At 40.2% G+C, this 25,108-nt stretch overlaps 1 protein-coding gene across 1 annotated transcript in view; it reads right to left on the minus strand.

Annotated features, from left to right (window-relative positions):
• Nucleotides 1-24,907, minus strand: part of CACUL1 (CDK2 associated cullin domain 1) — an 81,375-nt gene extending 56,468 nt beyond the window's left edge. Inside the window, exon 1 of the mRNA XM_035030018.1 lies at nucleotides 24,293-24,907. Coding sequence (XP_034885909.1) covers nucleotides 24,293-24,659 — 367 coding nt within the window. The 5' untranslated portion in view covers nucleotides 24,660-24,907. The remainder of the gene's footprint in view (nucleotides 1-24,292) is intronic.
• Between the last annotated feature and the right edge of the window lie 201 nt (nucleotides 24,908-25,108).

Below are 25,108 nucleotides of genomic sequence, written 5' to 3' on the forward strand. Positions count from 1 at the left end.
GACAGAGCACAAGAGGGGGGAGCGGGAGAGGGAGAAGCAGACTCCCTGCTGAGCAGGGAGCCCGATGTGGGACTCGATCCTGGGACTCCAGGATCATGACCTGAGCCGAAGGCAGCCACCCAACCAACTGAGCCACCCAGGCGCGCTAGAGTTCTACTCTTTCACATCCCTTTCTCCCCACCAAGAATACTGCCTTCATTCAGAATTGACTCCTTAAGAATACAGCAAAAGCAATTATGAATTAAATGATTAAGCCAAATTTAAGAGGCCAAATTATGTTTCAAACACAATGACTTTTTAGATTAACTATAATTAATTACAACTAGATAAGATAAAAGAATGGACTAGGACAAAAAGCTCTGGGTTTTCTATTTAACTCTGGCTAGTATATGGGATCTCAGAAAAAAAATTGACTTCTTGTTGCCACCCTGTGTCCATCCATCAGTAACAATCTAGTAAACTTGTGTTGTCCAAAACATTACGACCTGGCAGAATGCTCTATTCTCTACAGCACAAGAGGATGACAACCCTTTCAAATAACGGACAGAGAGAAGCTGAAGGCCAAGAACAAAGTCTGGGGGATGGGGGGAAGCCTTTGGGAATGAAGAAAAGGAATAGAGTAAAACAGAAGAATCAGAATCAGAACAAGGTAGTATATTCTAATAAATGGGGTGTTAACTAAAAAAAAAAATCCAATTACTTATTTCTCTCAAAAGGAAAATAACTTGATACTGACAAGAGATAGTAATACTTAGTTGTTCCTAAGAGAACTTGCGATTAAAAAAAAAAAAAATAGTAAGGAGGAAGAGCAAGATGGCAGAGGAGTAGGAGACCTAAATTTCATATGGTCCCAGGAATTCAGCTAGATAGCTATCAAACCACTCTGAACACCTACAAACTGAACTGGAGATCAAAGAAAAGAATAGCAGCAATTCTATGAACAGAAAAGCGACCACTTTCTGGAAGGTAGGACGTGCGGAGAAGTGAATCTGAGTCGATATTCGGGAAGACAGATGGCAGGGGAGGGAGCCTCCATCAGCCAATACCCGCAAGTGATAGAGCAGCAGAGCACAAAATTAGAACTTTTAGAAGTCGGCTCCGATGAGGGACGTTGCTCCAGTGGCTAAGCTGGGGGTGGAACCCTCGCTGAGACAGTGTGGTCGCAGGACCCTTGGGGTCACAGAAAGACCAGGGGTGCCTGAGTGCAGTAGAGCTCCAAGGTATTGGAGCGGGGAAGCGGGATACAGAGATGGAGCTGAGGAGTGGGCTCTCAGCTCGGGGTTGCCATAAACCGTGATCCGCAGCACAGTCGGGCCACTGCTCTTCCAGCAGGGACCTAACAAGCGACAGATCCGGGGAGACTCCCCTTCTTCCCCCGGGAGGAGCAGTGCGGGAATCTGCTGGGTTTGGAGACTCCAAATGGGGTCGTGTACCAGAGACAGAAACGCTCAGTCACAGGCTGGGTGAGCACGGAGTGCCAACAGAGACTGGGGAGACAGGAGTGACTGACTGCTTTCCTCTGGGGGCTCACTGAGGAGGGAGGCCCCAAGTTCTTGGCTCCCCAGGGCCAGAGATTGGGAGGCTGCCATTTTCATTCTCATCCTCCAAAGCTGTAGGGAAAGCTTTCAGGGAACAAAAGCTACGGAGAGCAAACCCAAGCAGATTACTTAGCCCTGCCCCTGGCAAGGGCGGTGCATTTCCGCGTCAGGCAAAGATATTTGAGAACTACGGCAACAGGCCCCTCCCCCAGAAGATCAGCAAGAACGGCCAGCCAAGACCAAGTTTACCGGTCAATGAGAACGGCAAAACCCCAGCGCTATGGGAATACAGGACATAGAATTCATGGCTTTTTTCCCATGATTCTTTAGTCTTTCAAAGTTAATTTTTTAAATTTTCTTTAATTTTTCTTCTTTCCTTTTCCAACCAACGTCTTGTCAATTCCTTTTTTTAAAATCTTTTTTAATTCTCAACTTTACAATCATACTCCATCCCTTCATTGTACTTATCCTTATTTTTGTATATATGTAAGTTTTTCTTTCTTTAAAATTTTGGGAGGCAGTTTCTTCTAACAGACCGAAATACACCCAAAATCTCGTGTGTGGCTCTGTTCTATTCACCAGTCTGATCATATTCTCTTCTTTTTTTTCCCCCCTCTCTTTTCCCCCCCGTTTCAGGTCTCTTCTGATTTGTTTAGTGTATATTTTTCTGGGGTCGTTGTTACCCTTCTAGCATTTTGTTCTCTCATTCATCTATTCTCTGGACAAAATGACAAAATGGAAAAACTCACCTCAAAAAAAAAGAACAAAAGGCAGTACCGACTGCCAGGGACCTAATCAATTCAGACATTAGGTAAGATGTCAGAACCAGAGTTCAGAATGACAATGATAAAGATACTAGCTGGGCTTGAAAAAAGCATAGAAGATACTAGAGTATCCCTTTCTGGAGAAATAAAAGAACTAAAATCTAACCACGTCAAAATCAAAAAGGCTATTAATGAGGTGCAATAAAAAATGGAGGCTCTAACTGCAAGATAAATGAGGCAGAAGAGAGAATTAGTGATATAGAAGACCAAATGATGGAGAATAAGGAAGCTGAGAAAGAGACAAACAACTACTGGATCACGGGAGGAGAATTCAAGAGATAAGTGATACCATAAAACAAAACAATATTAGAATAATTGGGATCCCAGAAGAAAAAGAAAAAGAGAGAGGGGCAGAAGGTATATTGGAGGAAATTATAGTGGATAACTTCCCTAATTAGAGGAAGGAAACAGGCATCAAAATCCAGGAGGCACAGAGAACACCCCTCAAAATCAATAAAAACAGGTCAACACCCTGACATCTAATAGTAAAACTTACAAGTCTCAGAGACAAAGAGAAAATCCTGAAAGCAACTCGGGACAAGAGGTCTGTAACCTACAACGGTAAAAGCATTAGATTGGCAGCAGACGTATCCACAGAGACCTGGCAGGCCAGAAAGGACTGGCATGATATATTCAGAGCACTAAACGAGAAAAACATGCAGCCAAGAATACTATATCCAGCTAGGCTGTCACCAAAAATAGAAGGAGAGATAAAAAGCTTCCAGGACAAACAAAAACTAAAAGAATTTGCAAACACCAAACCAACCCTACAAAAAATATTAGAAGGGATCCTCTAAGTAAAGAGAGCGCCTAAAAGTAACATAGACCAGAAAGGAACACAGACAATATACAGTAACCTTACAGGCAATACAATGGCACTGAATTCATATCTTTCAATAGTTACCCTGAATGTAAATGGGCTAAATGCCCCCAATCAAAAGACAAAGGGTATCAGATTGGATTAAATAAAGCAAGACCCATAGATATGCTGTCTGCAAGAGACTCATTTTAGATGCAAAGATACCTCCAGATTGAAAGTGAGGGGTTGGAAAACCATTTACCATGCTAATGGACATCAAAAGAAAGCTGGGGTGGCAATCCTTTTATCAGACAAATTAGATTTTAAACCAAAGACTATAATAAGAGACAAGGAAGGACACTATATCATACTTAAAGGGTCTATCCAACAAGAAGATCTAATAATTTCAAATATCTATGGCCCTAACACGGGAGCAGCCAATTATATAAGCCAATTAATAACAAAGGCAAAGAAACACATAGACAATAATACAGTAATAGTAGGGGACTTTAACATCCCCCTCAATGACATGGACAGATCATCTAAGCAAAACATCAACAAGGAAATAAAGGCTTTAAATGACACACTGGACCAGATGGACCTCACAGATACATTCAGAACATTCCATCCCAAAGCAACAGAATACACATTCTTCTCTAGTGCCCATGGAACATTCTCCAGAATAGATCACATCCTGGGTCACAAATCAGGTCTCAACCGGTACCAAAAGATTTGGATCATTCCCTGTATATTTTCAGACCACAATGCTTTGAAACAAGAGGAAAGTCAGAAAGAACTCAAATACATGGAGGCTAAAGAGCATCCTACTAAAGAATGAATGGGTCAACCAGGAAAGTAAAGAAGAATTTAAAAAATTGATGGAAACAAATGAAAATGAAAACACAACTGTTCAAATCTTTGGGATGCAGCAAAGGCGGTCCTAAAAGGAGAGTATATAGCAATACAAGCCTTTCTCAAGAAACAAGAAAGGTCTCAAATACACAACCTAACCCTACACCTAAAGGAGCCGGAGAAAGAACACCAAATAAAGCCTAAACCCAGCAGGAGAAGAGAAATAATAAAGATCAGAGCAGAAATCAATGAAATAGAAACCAAAAGAACAGTAGAACAGATCAATGAAACTAGGAGCTGGTTCTTTGAAAGAATTAATTAAGATTGGTAAACCCATGGCCAGACTTATCAAAAAGAAAAGAGAAAGGACCCAAATAAACAAAATCATGAATGAAAGAGGAGACATCACTGGGGTGCCTGGGTGGCTCAGATGGTTGGGCATCTGCCTTCAGCTCAGGTCCTGATCCCAGGGTACTGGGATCGAGCCCCACATTGGGCTCCTGGCTCAGCAGGGAGGCTGCTCTCCCTCTCCCTCCGCCTCTCCCCCTGCTCATGCTCTCTCTCTCTCTCTCTGTATCTCTGTGTCTGAAATGAATCTTTAAAAAAAAAAAAAAAAAGAGGAGACATCACAACCAACACCAAAAAAATACAATTATAATAACATATTATGAGCAACTATATGCCAGCAAATTAGACAATCTGGAGGAAATGGATGCATTCCTAGAGATGTATAAACTACCAGAACGGAACCAGGAAGAAATAGAAAACCTGAACAGACCCATAACCACTAAGGAAATTGAAGCAGTAATCAAAAATCTCCCAACAAACAAGAGCCCAAGGCCAGATGGCTTCCCAGAGGAATTCTACCAAACATTTAAAGAAGATTAACTATTCTTCTGAAACTGTTCCAAAAAACAGAAATGGAAAGAAAACTTCCAAACTCATTTTACGAGGCAAGCATTACCTTGATCCCAAAACCAGACAAAGACCCCATCAAAAAAGAGAATTACAGACCAATATTCCTGATGAACATGGATGCAAAAATTCTCACCAAAATACTAGCCAATAGGATCCAACAGTACATTCAAAGGATTATTCACCATAACCAAGTGGGATTTATTCCTGGGCTGCAAGGTTGATTCAACATCCGCAAATCAATGTGATGCAATACATTAACAAAAGAAAGAACAAGAACCATATGATCCTCTCAATAGATGCAGAAAAAGCATTTGACAAAGTACAGCATCCTCTCTTGATTAAAACTCTTCAGAGCGCAGGGATAGAACGTACATACCTCAATATCATAAAAGCCATGTATGAAAAACCCACAGCGAGTATCATTCTCAATGGGGAAAAACTGAGAGCTTTTCCCCAAAGGTCAGGAACATGGCAGGGATATCCACTATCACCACTGCTATTCAACATAGTGCTAGAAGTCCTAGCCTCAGCAATCAGATGACAAAAGAAGTAAAAGGCAACCGAATCGGAAAAGAAGTCAAACTCACTCTCTGCAGATGATATGATACTTTATATGGAAAACCAAAAGACTCCACCCCAAAACTGCTAGAACTCATACAGGAATTCAGCAAAGTGGCAGGATATAAAATCAATGCACAGAAATCAGTTGCATTTCTATACACCAACAACAAGACAGAAGAAAGAGAAATTAAGGAGTCGATCCCATTTACAATTGCACCCAAAACTCTAAGATACCTAGGACTAAATCTAACCAAAGAGGCAAAGAATCTGTACTCAGTAACTATAGAATACTCATGAAAGAAATTGAGGAAGACACAAAGAAATGGAAAAATGTTCCATGCTCATGGATTGGAAGAACAAATATTGTGAAAATGTCAATGCTACCTAGAGCAATCTACACATTTAATGCAATCCCTATCAAAATACCATCAGCTTTTTTCAAAGAAACGGAATAAATAATCCTAAAATTTGTATGGAACCAAAAAAGACCCCGAATAGCCAGAGGAATGATGAAAAAGAAAAGCAAATTGTGTGGCATCACAATTCCAGACTTCATGCTCTTTAACAAAGCTGTCATCATCAAGACAGTATGGTACTGGCACAAAAACAGACACATAGACCAATGGAACAGAATAGAGAGCCCAGAAATGGACCCTCAACTCTACGGTTAACTAATCTTCGACAAAGCAGGAAAGAATGTCCAATGGAAAAAAGACAGTCCCTTCAACAAATGGTGTTGGGAAAATTGGACAGCCACATGCAGAAGAATGAACTGGACCATTTCCTTACACCACACAAAAAAATACACTCAAAATGGATGAAAGACCTAATGTGAGACAGGAATCCATCAAAATCCTTGAGGAGAACACAGGCAGCAACCTCTTTGACCTCAGCCGCAGCAACTTCTTCCTAGAAACATTGCCGAAGGCAAGGGAAGCAAGGGCAAAAATGAACTATTGGGACTTCCTCACAATAAAAAGCTTTTGCACAGCAAAGGAAAGAGTCAACAAAACCAAAAGACAACTGACAGAATGGAAGAAGATACCTGCAAATGACTTATCAGATAAAGGGCTAGTATCCAAAATCTATAAATAACTTATTAAACTCCACACCCAAAGAAAAAATAATCCTATCAAGAAATGGGCAGAAGGGGCACCTGGGTGGCTCAGTCGTTAGACGTCTGCCTTTGGCTCAGGTTGTGATCCCAGGGTCCTGAGATCGAGTCCCGCATCGGACTTCCTGCTCAGCAGGGAGCCTGCTTCTACCTCTTCCGCTCCCCCTGCTTGTGTTTCCTCTGTCTCTCTCTGTCAAATAAATAAATAAACTCTTAAAAAAAAAAAAAAAAAGAAAGAAATGGGCAGAAGACATGAACAGACATCTTTGCAAAGACAGCCAAATGGCCAACAGACACATGAAAAAGTGCTCAACATCGCTCGGCATCAGGGAAATACAAATCAAAACTTCAATAAGATACCAACATACACCAGTCAGAATGGCTAAAATTAACAAGTCAGGAAACAAAGGATATTGGCGAGGATGTGGAGAAAGGGGAACCCTCCTATACTGTTGGTGGGAATGCAAGCTGGCGCAGCCACTCTGGAAAACAGTATGGAGGTTCCTCAAAAAGTTGAAAATAGAGCTACCCTACGACCCAGCAATTGCACTACTGGGTATTTTACCCCAAAGATACAAATGTAGTGATCCAAAAGGGCATGTGCACCCCAATGTTTATAGCAGCAATGTCCACAATAGCCAAACTATGGAAGGAGCCTAGATGTCCATCAGCAGATGAATGGATAAAGAAGATGTGGTATATATACACGATGGAATATTATGCAGCCATCAAAAAAAAAAATCTTGCTATTTGTCATTATGTGGGTGGAACTAGAAGGTATTATGCTAAGCGAAATAAGTCAATCAGAGAAAGACAATCATATGATCTCACTGATATGAGGAATCTGAGACACAAGACAGGATCATAGGGGAAGGGAGGGAAAAATGAAACAAGACAAAACCAGAGGGAGACAAATCATAAGAGACTCTTAATCTCAGGAAACAAACTGAGGGCTGCTGGAGTGGAGGGGGGTGGGAGGGATGGGGTGGATGGGTGATGGACACTGGGGAGGGTATGTGTTATGGTAAGTGCTGTGAATTGTGTAAGACTGATGAATCACAGACCTATACCCCTGAAACAAATAATACATTATATGTTAATAAAAAAATAAATAAAAGGGGTTACCAAATACTTTAAATATCCTTTTCCTTATTAGGAGGGAAAAAAAAACCCTACTACTCAGGTGTATTTCCATTTGCCAATAGAGGAGGGCAGCTTATGTTAAGTCCTAATGAAGCAACTGCTTCTGAAGTAGGCAAAAACATTTTCAAAGTTGCATGCTTCAGGTATTTGTTTGTTCAGGAAGTTTAGAGTTTGTGGTTTAATTCGATTAAAATCAATTAAATACTATGGACAATATAAAATGTCTACTATGATCATTAAGAAATCATTCCATGTAAAAATGAAGTTACATTCACATAAGCAATTAGATAACACTAGTATCTTATTTTTATTTCATATGTCCTCATTAACTCATTGTTTAAGGATTCTGTGCTTCCCACCCCATCCTATCCTATCATCCCCAAAAGGAAAACATTTTAGTCCACAAAAGGCTTGTAACATACTGTGTGAAACTATATAACCTGCTTTGTCTTACTTCAAATAACATGTTTCTTTCCTCAAAACACTCTAAAATTTGTATAGGAAATACATTTAATTACTGTTTTACTGCTTAAAAATCCACACATTTCTCAATTTCACAAAACGTAATGGCATAAACATCCTTCATCACTACTATCTCCGAAAACCATCTGCAGTGGCCTACAGCAAGACTGAAGTCCATATACCTTTAGGAGAGTTACCACACAACATTATTCTACAACTAAAACATCACACTTGAGATTGTAACACACTTCCTAAAATGAACACGTTATGATAGTACATATGAAAAGGGCAAGGGCTATCATCTATTCTAGTTCTAACTCCAGCTAATCCAAAATCTCATAATATTCATAAAGTATCTGCTCAACTGAATACAGAGGTGTAAATCATGCTAAGTGTAAGTGTGCCATAGTTTTAAAAGTCTGTTGTTGATTTCCTACAAGTCAATCTCTCCATGGCATTAAGACCAGGAAAGTTTAACTTTGAAATAGTAGTACAAGGCAGTGTGTGCTGAGGTGGAAGCACCAATAAGTGAGCTAATCTTGCCCTGCAGGATCCAGAAGTTCAGGGCTTGAAGACAGGATACATGAGTGTGGGTTAGAGGCAGAGAATGGGGGGCACGGAGGGGAGGTGAAGATTGGCTGCAAATCTGTAGACAAAACAGTAAAAAGAAAAGGGTTAATCTGTGCAGAAACTGAAAGATACAAGCCTGGGACTCTGAGACACAGATATATGAAGGGCGGAGGGGGCACATGCACAAGCATGTCTGTATGAAACACAGAGCTGATGGATTAAGTAAAAGCTGAAAGTCAATGTAAGGAACACTCAAACATCTAATCCTGCTCCTCATAAATTCTAGAATGCCATGGACCAGGAAAAATGTACTTTACTTCCTGTTCCATTTAGCTACTACCCCCACCATTCTCCCAGGATGAAAGATCTTCCCCTAGAGAAAATGAACAGAGCCAGAGAAAGGACTTTCCCATACTAACATTTGACAATTCCCCAACAAAACAGCAGCTCTGCATCTAATTAGCCTAAAGTGAAGGCCAACACTTACACTTGGTAAGGCCCCTTGTAAACACAGAACTACCACAATTAGCCTTTTTCGGTTTTATATAAATAGACGGCTATGGATCACCAAGATTTGTAGAAAGTTTTGGACATGAGAAATCAAAACAAAAACTGAAAAGATAGGGGCGCCTGGGTGTCTCAGTCGTTAAGCGTCTGCCTTTGGCTCAGGTCATGATCCCAGGGTCCTGGGATCAAGCCCCACATCAGGCTCCCTGCTCAGCAGAAAGCCTGCTTCTCCCTCTCCCACTCCCCCTGCTTGTGTTCCTGCTCTAGCTATCTCTCTGTCAAGTAAATAAATAAAATCTTTAAAAAAAAAAAACTGAAAAGATAGATAATTAAGAGAATTTTAAAAACTTGAAAAAAAACCCTGTAATTATTATCCTTGAAGAGATTAAGATAAAAATTAAAGGCACTTCCATGAAAAAGCAATCCAAATGCTCTTAAAATAAAAATATAGCAGCTGTTAAAAAAAAAAACAACAGAATATCAAGAAATTCTCCCCAAACATTAAGAGGATATAGCAAAAAGTAGTTGACAGAAAACAAAAACAGGGAATTCAACACCTGACAACCCATAATTCCAGAAAAAAGGAATAGAAAAAATGTAAAGGGAGAAAAATATTGACACATTAATATAAGAAAATATCCCAGAAATTTTTTCAAGGGGAAAAAAGGTCACATACGAAAGACCAAAAATTAAAATGGCACCTGAATTCTCCAATATAATACTGCAAGCTTAAAGTCAATGAAGCAGCACTTGAAAAATTCCAAGGAAAAGTTGTTTTCAGTTAATAATTCTAGACCCAAGCTGTCAATTAAGGGTGAAGACAGAATTTTTAGACAGAGAAAACCTGAAACTTTATTATATACACACATTTTCTCAGGAAACTACTAGAAGATATGTTCTACACACACACACACACACACACACACACACACGGAAAAACAATAAAAAGGAAGACGTCGAGTAACAATCATTCCAACTATTTGGGAAGCCCCTGCAAGGCAACTGTGCAGTAGCCCTAAGGAATAAACAGAAACAAGATTAACAGCTTCACAAGCAGACAAAAAGAAAATACAAATTAATTGGGCATTTTTAAAACACCAGTGACAGATGGTGGATCTGATGAAGCCATTGAAAAGTTTTAAAAATACGCTTAACAAAAATGATGTAAGTATAAACAAAGCAACTAATAATAAAGATCTATGTGAAAGAAAAAGGAATCTGAGTGCACTCCTGGCCTTTTGGTGAATATTTACATAGTCATAATGTAAAGATGGTTTATTAGTTGAATGAAAAATTGTGGTATTAAAAGAATTGAAGGGGTAAGGTAGGTAGAGGTATAAGAGAACTAAAACCTCATGTTAATAACCTGAAGCCAACAGATCATATAAAAGTGATAAATCAAGCAATAACATTAACACACTGAAGTGTGTGGATAAATACTAGAAGAAACAGCTAAATGAATGCTAAGTGACTGACTCTGGGTTATAGGTCCAGGAATGGGAAGGGGCAGAGGAGGGAACCACTGATTCTCATTATATATCTTTTCATACAGTTTTGAATTATGAACCTGTATTTTAACAAAAACAAAGTTTTGTGTTGTTTTAAGGCCAAAGAGTTTGGTGAATTTCAAATCCTCAGAAAGAGAAAAAAAAATCTAGTGAAATGAAATTTTTGTTTCAGTATTTCCAATAAATATTCTAAGGCACAGGGAATAAGAAAGCTCAGAGTTCACCAACTGCCCACTAGACCTCTCTACGTTACTATTCCATAGACCTTAAAAAAGACACACACAGGGGCGCCTGGGTGGCTCAGTCGTTAAGCGTCTGCCTTCGGCTCAGGTCATGATTCCAGGGTCCTGGGATCAAGGGGGCTGTAATTGTTGTAGTCCAGACAAGAGATGATGACCTGAACAAATAAAGCATTGGAAGCAATCATGTTTCAGATTTTGGAAATATTTGGGGACTAGAGTCTACAAAATTTGGGGATGAAGGAGGGAGGATATAGATCTGGGATAAGTATAGGTAGGGCTGTGTGTGTGTGTGTGTGTCTTTTTTTTTTTTTTTTTAGATTTTATTTATTTGACAGAGAGAGACACAGCAGGAGAGGGAACACAAGCAGGGGGAGGGCAGAGGAAGAAGCAGGCTCCCCGCTGAGCAAGGAGCCTGATGTGGGGCTCAATCCCAGTACCCTGGGACTATGACCTGAGCTGAAGGCAGACGCTTAACAACTGAGCCACCCAGGCACCCGCAAACTTTTTTTTTTTTTTTAAGATTTATTTATTTGAAAGAGAGAGTGCAGGGTTGGGCAGAGGGAGAGAGAAACCTCAGCAGACTCTGCAGGGAGCTGGACGTGGGGCCCAATCCCACCACCCTGAGGTTGCGACCAGAGCTGAAACCAAGAGCCTAAGGCCCGACCCACTGTGCCACCCAGGGGCCCCCATTCTGACAAACTTTTATTCATTTTCATAAAGATTCTCTTTTTCCTCTACCATGTACTTACATAGCTTTATTACAGCATTTAATCATAACATCATAATTATCTGTCATCTCCCACACTAAACTCTGTCTTATCACCGAAGGCTAAAATAATACCCCGGCATACAGAAGACCCGAAATAAATATTTGTTGGATAAAATGCCATTCAGATGTCTGGTCAGCACAACTGCAACTACAAATTATGGATCTATAACTCTATCTATAGAGGTTAATAGCCAAATGACTACAGAAGTAGAAAGAAAAACAGAAGGCCAGTTTGTCCTGCTAACATGTTACAAAAGGCTATCCACAATTTTTATATGGATTTAACAGTTTACCATGTGATTACATATGGTCTACAACTCACAGAGTTACAGTTTAAAGAGGAAGTAAGAGCATTCATTTCCTTTAGGGATTTGGGACTGGGCCTTACAGAAACATTACAGTGGCTTTCTCTTATAGCTTCACCAGTGTCACTTTGTACAATACATGTCAAAAAGCGGCAAGACAAGATTCCCAATGAGACCCTGAAATTCAGCCTATCAATCAATATCATAGTGCCACTTACTGCAGCACAACTCCACTAAGCTGGAAGGCAAGAAGATTCCAAACAACAACCACAGATGCTACAAACAGTGCATATTTTAAGACCTGAATGCATTAACTGATACACTTGTAAAAGGATCAGCCAATCTGGAAACTGGCAGATGTAAAGGGCAGGATTTACCAAAATCAGTAAACACTTTCATTTAATTCAAAAGTCAACTTTAACACATTTTTTAATCATTAATTTAAAAAAAAACAGAATAATTTCTCTGAATTCAATTTAAAATCCCGTAAAGCTTTTGTCCCTCTGAAGAAGAGAAACTTTTGGTATACTGGGTGAGTCATTTTCCTGAGATCATGGCACAGTATCAGTTAAGATCCCTCCCCACCCTCCCTGTCTCTATCCACTCATTGCTTTTTATTATCATACCCCAGTCCCACCTGCCTCCATCCCCAATACATCGTGACAGGGAACCATTCTATTCTGTTTAATATATTTGCAATATGAGCAGATGTAACATGTGTTACATCTGAGCAAAAGCTTTAAAAGCCATTTAGTGCTTCTGTCCACTCTTCTGTTTGCCTCTGCCAAGAGTGACAGGACCCAGAAAAGAGCTGCTCTTGACAATGAGATGACATGTGAAAAGCCACATGCAACTGTCAGCCACGAATGTAACATGAACAAGAATAAACCTGCGTTGCCCCATAACCTCCTGAGATTTGGGAGTTACTGTCACAGAAAGCTAACCAATGTAGAATGGAAAGCTGAACTAAATAATTACACGTCCCAAATTAGATTCCACCAGTAAGACACATTTGAGTGAAATTTGCAAGGTCAAAGTGAGGCAAAGGACATATTATTGCTGCTGGTGATTCTGGCAAGTAAAACTAGAGACAGGTGAGTTTGTGACATCCAAACTCCAAGTTCCAGTGTCTGGTGATCCACTTCAGGGACGAGGGAGGCAGCTTTGATGACTAAAGGATGGTGGTGGCACAGCAGTGGAGGGAGCCTGCCCTCCCTCAGCTTTAATGGAGCAGCCTCACTGACTTCTGCACCTCCAACCTTTCAAAATGTTTAAAGGACCTAATTTCCGGTATTAAATTATCTTCTTGCTTTGGATATCTAGAGTGATTTCTTGCACTGAACTATAATCGATAAAGTACTGAAGCAGTGACAAGACGCATTCTCAAAAGCCAGGAAGCTGGCTTGGTTTTCCAATCTAGTTGGATTTAGAGGCAATGATGACAGTGCCAACATCAGATAACATAATGCAACAGTACATGGCAGACAGCATTTAGAGGTGAAATGCCAGGACAGGGGCTCCTGGGTGGCTCAGTCGTTAAGCGTCTGCCTTCAGCTCGGGTCATGATCCCAGGGTCCTGGGATCGAGCCCCGTTTCAGGCTCCCTGCTCAGCAGGAAGCCTGCTTCTCCCTCTCCCACCACTCCCACTGCTTGTATTCCCTCTCTCGCTGTCTCTCTCTGTCAAACAAATAAATAAAAATCTTAAAAAAAAAAAAGATTAGCTCAACGAACAAAGACCAAAGAGTATCTGTGACTGTCATAAAAGAATCTCTTAGTTCTTATAGGCACAGGGTTGATATAGCTCCAAAAGTCAGAAACAGAATGATCCTGCAAGCTATACAACTGCCATACAAAAGTAATTCAAAGCTTAGACAAATCTTTTAAGTGAAAGGATACTGGTTGTGGAACAGTAGGACCTTGAGACTTGAAATGGGACCAGCTTGGTGGAGTCTGATCATCTGGGAACCCTGACCTCACAAAAGTCACTGAGCCTTCCCTGCCTAAGAAGTACCCCTCCTCCACAACATGAGGCTAGTCTTTACCTAAGTGAAGACTCTGTCATGACATTTCCTGAAACCTAATGAGGGAATGCAGATATCCTCATGCCTTACCTGCAAGCAGCCCTCACTGCCCCTAAACCTCCAACCAAATCAGATTCTCCCGGGGAACAAGTACCAAATCTAAACCAACAGGAGACAGCTTACATTCCAAAAAAACTACAGACTTTGGAAGACTTTAAGACTTCCGAAGACTTTAACACCTTATGTTGACAGAAACCTAGAGAATGCAGGTGGGATGAGATTCTAGGGTTACTGGATAAGAACGAAACAACTTTAGATAAGACTTAAGTTATCAAAAGGAATACACTTACTGAAGATTATTTACTGTACTACCTCAAGCAACTAGATATGGTTATAACAGTTTGCTCAGTTAACTTGACAGAAATCTAGACTCAATGACGGCCTTCATTAAGAACAGCTGGAACTCCTGCTAAATAAAAGCAAGATTAACAGAGCAGATTAGATACCAAGGAAGACACAGCAATGGGAACTATCTGAACTGAGGCACAGGGAGAGGGAAAAAAACTGAAAAAGATAATTAACAGAACCTTAGTGATTTAGGGTACAATAACAAGTGGTCTAACATATGTGTAACTAAGGGGTGAGTGGTAAATTTTTTTTAATTATATATAATTATAATATTGTTATAATTACATAATTATAAATATGTATTAATGTAATTATAATTAATATATAATGATATATTTTTATATCATTATTTATTATATAATGAACGATAATGTTCCAAATTTGACAAATTCTAAAACCTTACAAATCCAAGAAGCTCAATGTACAATAAAAAGAATAAACATAAAGAAACACTACCCCAAGGAACATAACAATCAAACTGCTGAAAACTTAAGCCATAAATGAAAATCCTAAGAGCAGCCAGAAAAAAAGGACAAGTTAGAGAGAGGAACAAAGATAAGACTATACGGACATGTTTTATAAGAAATAAGGCCAGAGACAATGGAAAGGCATCTTTAAAGTGTTGAAAAACAAAAACAAAACAAAATAAAGACTGTCCATCTAGAATTCTATATCCAGCAAAAATATCCTTAGAAAATGAAAGTAAAATACTTTTGCAGACTAACAGAAGCTGAATTCAAGAACAAAAGGACTGCCCTGTAAGAAATATTAATGTTAAGTTCTCAAGACAGAAGAAAAATAAGAGGTGGAAACTTGGGTCCAAACAAAGGAATAAAGAGTGACAGAAACAGTAACTATCTGAGCAAACAAAAAAGAATTATTGTCCAGTTTTTGATTATTTAAGACAAATTTCATATATTACATGATTCCATTCATATGAAATGTCCAGAATAGGTGTATCCATAGGGACAGAAAGCAAGTTGCTGGATGCCAAAGGCTGGGGAAGGGAGGAATGGAGAATAACTGCTTAACAGGTACCAGATGTTATTTTATGGTGATGAAAATGCTTTGGAACCAGATAAAGGGATGGTTGCACAACGCTGTGAATGTACTAGATGCCACTGAATGGTTCACTTTAAAATGGTGAATTTTATGTTACATGAATTTCACCTAAATTTTTTTTAAAGATAAATGGATGTTTTAGGCAAACTTAATAACTTATATTTGATGTGTGTTATAAGTAGAAGTACGATTAGGACAATGGCAACACAGCATAAAGGACAGGAGGGAGAAATGAAGTATACTGGTAAGATTGTTACATTATATGTGAAGTGGTCTAATACTTGAAGGCACGTTGTGACATGCTTAATTTTCATATTGTAAATACTAAAATAAGAACTAAAAAAAGGCAAAAAAAAAAAAAAAGGCATGATAATAAACCAAAATGAAGACATACATGAATCATAAAAAATAATGAAAAAGAAGACAGGAAAAGAGGAAATTTAAGAAAAACAAAAGAACAGAGGGGACAAAGAGAAAACAAATCAGAAGACGGTAGATTTAAACCCTACCACATTGTTAATTACATTAAATGTAAATGGTCTAAATGCTCCAATTAAAAAGCAGAGGTTGGGACACCTGGGTAGCTCAGTTGGTTAAGCATCCAACTCTTGATTTCAGCTCGGGTCATGATCTCAGGGTCATGGGATCAAACTCCCCTCAGGCTCCACACGGAGTATGAGGCCTGCTTGAGAGTCTCCCTCTCTCTCCCTCTGCCCCTCCCCCAACTTGTGCATGCACTTGCACTCTCTCTCAAAATAAATAAAATCTTTAAAAAAAAAAAGGCAGAGGTTGTCAGACTAGAATTAAAAAAGCAAAATAAAACCATAGGCTGTATACAAGAAATGCACTTTAAATACACAGAAAGGTTAAAATAAAATAGGAAAAGATATATTGTTCAAATAATAATCTTGAAAAAAAAATAAAACAATGGGAATGGCTTATCAAAAAAAAAAAAAAAAAGCATCCTTCAGAGTAAGGAATATTACCAAAGATAAAGACAGACATTCTATAATGATCAACCAACCAATTCATTAAGAAGATTCAACAATCCTAAATATGATACACCAAAGAACAGATTAATGGAACTCAGACCCACTACATATATGGTCAGTTATTTTTCAACAAAGTTGCCAAAGTAACTCAGTGAGGAAAGGATAATCTTCTCAATAAAGGGTGCTGAAACAACTGGATATCCATATAAAAGGAAAAAAAAGAACTTCAATCCCTATACTACACACAGTTATTAACTCACAACTTAGATCTAAAACGTAAAAGCTAAAACCATAAGATTTCTAAAATAAAATACAGGAAAAAAAAAATCTCCCTGTGGGGTGCCTGGGTGGCTCAGTTGGTTAAGCGACTGCCTTCGGCTCAGGTCATGATCCTGGAGTCCCGGGATCGAGTCCCGCATCGGGCTCCCTGCTCAGCAGGGAGTCTGCTTCTCCCTCTGACCCTCCCCCCTCTCATGCTCTCTCTATCTCATTCTCTCTCTCAAATAAATAAATAAAATCTTTAAAAAAAATTAAAAAAAAAAAAGTCTCCCTGACTGTGAAGAATTTCTTAGGATATTTCTTAGGATAAAAAAAGTACAAACCATAGAAGAAAAATTGATGTCAGACTTCATCAAAATTTAAAACTTCCATTCTTCATAGGACATTGTCACAGAGATAACAATCACAATACATAGTATCTCACAGAATATGTACCTAAAATTAATGATGAATTCTTGCAATAAGACAAACAACCCAAGAAAAACTTAAAGAGATTCTCACAAAATTACATTAAAGGGAAATAAGCACATGAAAAAAGCCAATGGCATGTGTAAAAGGGAAATGCAAAATAAAACCACAATGAGATATTACTATTCTCCGTCTAAAGTGGCTAAAATTAAAACAAACAAAGAAACCTTATAATACCAAGAATGTGAAATGTACCCAGTATAAATATCAGTAAGTATGTGGAGCACTGGAACTTTTACACATTCCTAACAGGACTGTACAATGATACGACCGTTCTGAAAAACAGGCTGCAGTTTCTCATGAAGTTAAACATACAGCTAATATATGACCAAGCAATCCCACTTACAGGTATTTGTATGAAAACCTATGTCTACACAAAACCTACATGATGGTTCATAACAGCTTTATTCATAATAACCCAAACTGAAGACAACCCAAATGATCACCAGCAGATGAACAAACAATTTGTGGTATCCCCCCAAAAAACAGAACTCAGCCCTAAAAAGCAGGAACATGCAAAAACATGTAGGAATCTAAAAAACAAGGTGAAGAAGCCAAGCATAAAATAATACAGACTGTATGATACCATTTATAAGAAAACCTAGTAGCAGAAAGCAGAGGGGCTAGGGGCAGGAGTACTGAAAGCAAAGAAGCATAAAAAGTATTTTAGTGGTGAAAATGTTCTATTGATTGTTTTAGTGGTTACTAGTGGAGAGAGTCTTCCTTGGGCTTCTTGCACTCCTACATGTCTTGCTGAGTGTGCTAAGATTGCAAGGCCCAGACCAACTGCTCTTGAACTTGAGCCATTCTATAGCTGGTAACCTTGAAAGACAAGGTAATGTCTTCCCCTGAACAAAGAGCAAGCTCACTTACTGCTTTCTAGAAAAGCAGTGGATTCCCCAAGTTCAACATTCTTCAGCTGCAACACAAACCCAGTGAGGGAGCATCTATCTTGGCCATACTGTCTTGCCTCTGGGAGACTTGGGGAAAGGGAAACCTATGCAAATATGCTGACTTTCACACTATTTACTGTGCCATGAATAACATACTTCTTTCTCTGATCCAGGAGTCTCCTGCTTCTGCCAGCATCCAGTAGTAACAGTAACAGACTAGCTTTTAGCTTGCTCAAATCCTAGATAAAATGTTATGCCTCAAATGGGTACAATTTACTGAATATAAATGGAAGAGAAAGGGAAAAAGGTGTATGAGAAAGAAGGAAATGGACAAAAAGGAAGAAGAGGAAGAAGAGAATGAGAATGAAGAGGAAGAGGGAGGGAAGAAGTGGTTGGAACACCAGATATTCCTTAGTATGCAGAATGAATCAATCCAGACTTATGAAGAATGTTTGAGTGTGTTTATCACATCCAACACACACACACACACACACACACACACACGTAAATGTTCTCCAAGACCCTTCCTCAAGGAATTAAATATATTGGTGAAGGATGTACTGATTTCCTTGAAAACTGCTGTGGTGGCTGTCCTTTGCAGTTCTGGGTTAAAGATGGCCAATACTGCCTTTAGAGGGGGCTCCCTGATTTCAATGGGATAGTGGGATTCCCAGAGTGACAAAGGATAAGTAGAAGCACTTAATCCTCAGATAAAAAGTAGGTATGGTTATAATAGGCAAGCAAGAGGGCCAGACCTGTCATCAGAATGGTTTGGATCTCTGGTGGTGGCTAACCATGGTGTCCTAAGGAAAAACAGGTGGGCAGTATACTTGATGAGAAGGAAAAAAGAAAACAAAAACAAAAAAAACTCTAGGTTTATCAATCTGAGGCCTGACTTAAGTGGCCACAATGTTAAGAATTATGGCATGTCACCTATACACAGGCTGAGCTTGTTCAAAGACACAGAGCCCCTGGGAAAAAAGGAGACAATGGGTTCTACCGAGGCAGGACCCTACAACATTGCATCAAGAGCATACCTGAAGTCTTCCTCCTAGCCTTTCCGAGAGAACATGCAGCTTTTCATCAAGGAGACAGTGCATGTGGGAAACAGAATCACTTGGGCTTTTTAGGGGTTACTCAACACTGGCTCTAAGCCCATGCTAACCTTTAAGGACCAGGAGATCACTGTGGTAAACCAGTCAGATCAAGAGCTGTGATGTCATATGAAGAAAGAAGTGTTTTGGCTCCGATTCATCTCACAGTGGACCCAATGAATCCATGGACCCACCCTGTGTTCTTGAACACAGTTAAAGGCTCCCTAAACTATGGAGTAAGGGTTATCAGCATAAGAAGGGCCAAGTGTTTAAAAAAAAAAAAAAAAAGGCCAAGTAAAATCCTCTAGATGTGCTCCTTTCTAACAAAATAATAAATCCAAAGCAACAGCACATCTCTGTGGAAACTGGAGGACAATACCAACAAGAAAGACTTAAAAGATAGTGGGATGGGGATTGTTAGGACATTCTGTTTCACTAGCCAGTGGAGAGGACTTGGATCTTCGAGAATGACTATGGATTAGAGTAAACCAAATGAAGTGGTGACTCCAATTGTAGTTGTTCCAGATATAGTCTCTACTGGGACAAATCAACACAATCCCTGGCACCTCGTATGCATCCATCAAGCTAACAAATGCTTTCTTTTTACCTATTCCAAAAGCAGACCACCGGAAGCTGTTTTCATCTTACAGTCCAGAAATACACTTTGACTGTCATAGCTCAGGGCTTCATCAATATTCCAGCTATCTTTCATTATTTGGTCCACAGAGTGTGGGCATCTCAACACCTCACAGGTCCACTACATTGTTAGTTCAACCAGCAAATCCTGTATCCCCACCCACACTTGGTGCCATCCAGCTTTCTACTTTTTGCCAACCTAACAGGTGGGAAAAGACACTATTACTCTTCTAATTTTCCTGTCTCTGATTATTTAATAATTCCAAACACCTCTTTCTATGCACGTTAAGATTTACTATTCTGTAACCTACTTATTAATATCCTTTGACTATTTTTCTACAGAGGTTGCTGCCCTCTTTCTATTGATATGTAGTTCCTTGTCTAGTCTACATATTAATCCCTTATCATTAATCCCTTATCAATTTGGGCACTGCAAATACCTTCTCATTCTTTGTCTTTCACTGAATGAAAATCTTTAGTTTTTATATAATCGAAGTCATTTTTTACCTTTATAAATTTTTAAAGCTTCCTTTTCCCTTAGGAAAGAGCTTCTTCAATAATGTCTTCCATTAATTTTATAATTTCTCTTACATTTAGGTCTTTTTAATTTATCCATAACCCATCCTTTCTAAAGCGTAAGGTTTGTTTTTTCTCCATATAGTGAGCCACTCTTCCTAACATGACTCCTTTCTCCAGTGATTTATGATGCCACCCTTAAGTTCCTGAACACATATGGGCAAGGCTCTGCTCTCTAATTTGTTCCCCAAGTCTATTTTTCTGTTCATGCACTGACACTACAGTTTTTATTACTACAGTCTTGAAACAGTATCTTAATTTCTGATAAGGCAAGCTCCACCAAAACAAATATTAAAGATTGCTTTAGCTATTCACAAACTTTATCCCATCTGCCATATGAATTTGAGATTTAGGTTACTGTTTGTCCGACAAACCAACTAGAATCTTGATGGCAATTTAATCAAATTTATAGATCAAAATGGAGAAAAATGACCCTCATAATAATAAACAAACATATCCCAAGAACGTGGAAAGTTTTTCCTTATTTAGATCCTCTTCTAGTTCCTTATTAAAGTTTTAAAGTTTTCTTCTTAAAGTTCTCATGTACTCTTGTGTTAATTCCTAGAGACTTTACAGTTTTGATGTTTTTATTTATTACAATATTTACTTTTGATTACCTTTCCTAGTTGGTTATTGCTAGTGTAGTAAACGCTACTAATTTTTGTAGTTTGATCTTCAATCCAGTAACCCTGCTAAACTCTTACTAGTTCTAATAGTTTCTCTGGATTCTTTTTTTTTTTTTTTTTTTTAAGATTTTTATTTATTTATTCATGAGAGACAGAGAGAGAGAGGCAGAGGGAGAAGCAGGCTCCCAAGGAGCAGGAAGCCCGATGCGGGACTCGATCCCAGGACCCTGAGATCATGACCTGAGCCGAAGGCAGACGCTTTAACCATCTGAGCCACCCAGGCGCCCGTTTCTCTGGATTCTAATGGTTCTTCTAGATAAGTGATATCATCTGCAAATAATGAGTTTTTATGCTTCCCTTCATATCCTTATATTTATTTTTTCCCTTTGTAGTGTTAGCCAGGACTTTTCTTACCGTGTTAAACAACAGTGATAGAGGGCATCCTTGTTACTGATCTTAAAGTGAATGCATCTAAAATTTCTCCATTAAGTATTATTATTTGCTGTAGGTTTTTGGTAATGACCTTGATCTGGTTACCTCATATTCCAAGCTTGCTAAGAGTTTTTATCATATATAGTTGTTGATCTTATTGAATGTTTTTATAATATCAAGATAATCATGATTTTTCTCCTTTAGCCTACTAATGTGATAAATTACATTAATAGTAAACAGATGTTGAATCATATCTACATTCTTAAACTCCATGGATCATGATTTAACACAGACATGAAGTAGGATTTCATATCTATGCTAATAACTGAAACACATCTATAATTTTCTCCTATCGTCCCTACCTAGGTTTAAAATCAAGATTTCACTAACTTTATAAATTGAGCTAGGCATCTTTTTATTTCCCTATTTCCCAGAACAACTTGTAAAAAGGAATTGTTAAAGTTCAAAGCAACTCACTGATCTCAGCCCAGTTTTTGAAAGTGGAGGTCTTTACCATTTCAGTTTGTTAAATATTAATTCAAGCCATCCATTTCTTCTGACACCAACTTTCAGTTTGTATTTTTCTAAGAATTTATACTTTTCATCTAGGCTCTCATATTTATTAACCTATAGTTCATAAAATTCTTTTTTAAAATTCTCATGCTTGGGGCACCTGGATGGCTCAGCCATTAAGCGTCTGCCTTCCGCTCAGGTCATGATCCCAGGGTCCTGGGATCGAGCCCCGTGTCGGGCTCCCTGCTCCGCGGGAAGCCTGCTTCTCCCTCTCCCACTCCCCCTGCTTGTGTTCCCTCTCTTGCTGTGTCTCTCTCTGTCAAATAAATAAATAAAATCTTTAAAAATATAAAAAATTTAAAAAAAGTCTCGTGCTTGTAGTTATTTCCCATTTTCCCTTAATTATATTTGCATCTTTTTTTTTTATTTTTATTCTTATGTTAATCCCCATACATTACATCATTAGTTTTAGATGTAGTGTTCCATGATTCATTGTTTGTGCATAACACCCAGTGCTCCATGCAGAATGTGCCCTCCTCAATACCCATCACCAGGCTAACCCATCCTCCCACCCCCCTCCCCTCTAGAACCCTCAGTTTGTTTTTCAGAGTCCATCGTCTCTCATGGTTCGTCTACCCCTCCGATTTCCCCTGCTTCATTCTTCCCCTCCCGCTACCTTCTTCTTTTTTTTTTTTCTTAACATATATTGCATTATTTGTTTCAGAGGTACAGTTCTGAAATTCAACAGTCTTATATTTGCATCTTTTTTCTTGATCAATCTTATCAGAGGTCTAGCTTATTAATCTTCAAAGAACAATCTTTTGGTTCAGCAAATCTTTTGTTCCTAATTTCACTGGTTTCTGCTCTTAATTTGATGGTGTTTTCTGAACTCTTCAAATGAACCATATAAGCACTAAAACAAGCTTCTGTCAGCATTTAGATAAGTCACCTGGCCACTCTGTCCAAGGCCTGGTTTCACTATATATAGACTTCAATACACAAACTATATTATTCTCACATATGCATGATACAAAAAAAAAAAAAATCATATCCGATTCTTACCAACCATACCTACACATGAAAGTCCTTGACCAAAGCTTTATCTTGAAGGCAAATAAATGATATTATGTGCTTGTCCCCACCAAAAAAATTAAAGTGTAAAGCTGTAACTGTACATCTGAATCAAGGCAGATATTTTCTCTGCACAGCTAATTGGACAATTACTGGTACCGCTTGATAAAATTAGTAACTAGAAATGAAATCTCCAGTTGCTTTACCAGATGCTATTCAAAACCTGCAGTTATTAATAGGAGAGTAAAATCTGGCTGCCATGGTCACTTTTCACCACTACCACCACCTCCAAATAAACCCACTCAAAGCAAAAGCACTTTTTTCCCCTAGCTATAGAAGCATACCTCCTGGTTAGGGGCAGTTTGGGATTACAAAACAGATTTTGGTCTTCAATCTTTCTGCTCGCAATTGAACATTAAGGGAAGGCAGACCACTAACATAAAGTTCAACATTCAACTAATCTTGGATTTGGACACATGCTAAATGGCTTATTCTTATGAGTGTAGGCTTTGAAAAGTAATGGTATACGTTATTAGCTTCAAAACGGATGTCGTTCCCACCGCATTGGTGTTACCGAAGAAACAACTCCTACATTTCCCTATCAGGACGCAGAAGGTGTACGCTGAAGAAGGGAAAGAACGAGATGTAGACATTGGTCAACTTTCTAATTCCTGAGCTGTTTAACGCAGACTAGCTAAAAGCACAAGAACACAATTGACAAAAGTTCAATCTGGTTACCAAAAAAAAAAAAAGACTCTCCCTAACGAAACTCAGAAGGCCTTATTTTCCCCTCACGTCTGAAGGCGAAACTTTGAAGGGGGAACGGAGAAGAGCTTCTTCACGTTGCGAGATAGCCAGCTGTGATAAAGATCGCATTTGCAGGAGAACTTGGGGCTGTGTGCACACCAGGCTGCTTCTCTAGGCCAGGTAACCCAAGAAGCCAGGGCCGCTCCGGCGCTGGCCGCAGACACCAAGGGGGGGTGGGGGGCGGGGAGGGGAGGAGAGACCCAGGCCTGAAACAAAGGAAGCGGGGCTGGCCGAGAAGGGTGGATTCGGCGTCCGGGTGGGGAGGAGAAAAGCCAAGGCTGCTGGGGAGAGGCTGGACTCACAGAACTTGGAGGTGGAGGTGTTGATGTTGATGGTGGAGCTGGGGGTGGGGGCGGGGGCCGCCTTGGCCACAGCGGCGGCCGTGTCGCAGCTCTTCAACATCATGATCACCCCATTGGCCTCCGGCGGTGGTGGCGGCCCCATCGAGAGCCCCTCCTTGGGGCCTTTCCTGTCCACCGAGGCCGCGGGCACCGCCAGCAGCTGCCCCCCCGGCGGCTCTCGCGCAGGGGCTGGGATCGACGAGGGGGGCGGCGGCGGTGGCGGGGGCTGCCGGAAGCCGTCCACCGCGGCCTCCCAGTTGTTGTGGTTCTGGTCGTCCATCATCGCCACGTAGCTGCCCCACTCCTCCTCTTCCATGCTTTCCTCCATCCTGCAGGCCCCCAGCACCCGCCCGCCTCACAGGCACCTGCCGCCCGTCTCAACCCCGGGCCAGGGGGCACCGCAGCCTCCTCGAGCTCACATCGCCGGGGGCCGGCACGGGCGCGGCGGGGAGGGGAGCGGCGCGCCGGGTCTCTCCGTCTCCGCGGGCCCGACTCTCAGAGACAGGGCTGACGGCGGTGGGCGCTCCCGGGCTCTAGCCTGGGAGAGGCAGCCGTAAAGCGGCAGCGCCCCTCACGACATTTTACAGCAACTTCCAACAGGCGGTTGGAAAGGGTGGCTGGGGGAGCGGCCAGGAGGGCACGTGGTGCGAGGAACGAGCCAGGAGAAAGCAAAGCAAAAAGGGGCAGGAGCGGTGAGTCACCCCCACGCAAAAGGGCAAAGGTTTGGCTCGCCTCCGCTGGCCCCGCGCTGAGAGAGGAGGGGCCCCGGGCCCGGAG

This window comes from Mirounga leonina, unplaced genomic scaffold, assembly GCF_011800145.1.
Source record: "Mirounga leonina isolate KUSES-001 unplaced genomic scaffold, KU_Mleo_1.0 Mir_114, whole genome shotgun sequence".
Classification (NCBI taxonomy): domain Eukaryota; kingdom Metazoa; phylum Chordata; class Mammalia; order Carnivora; family Phocidae; genus Mirounga; species Mirounga leonina.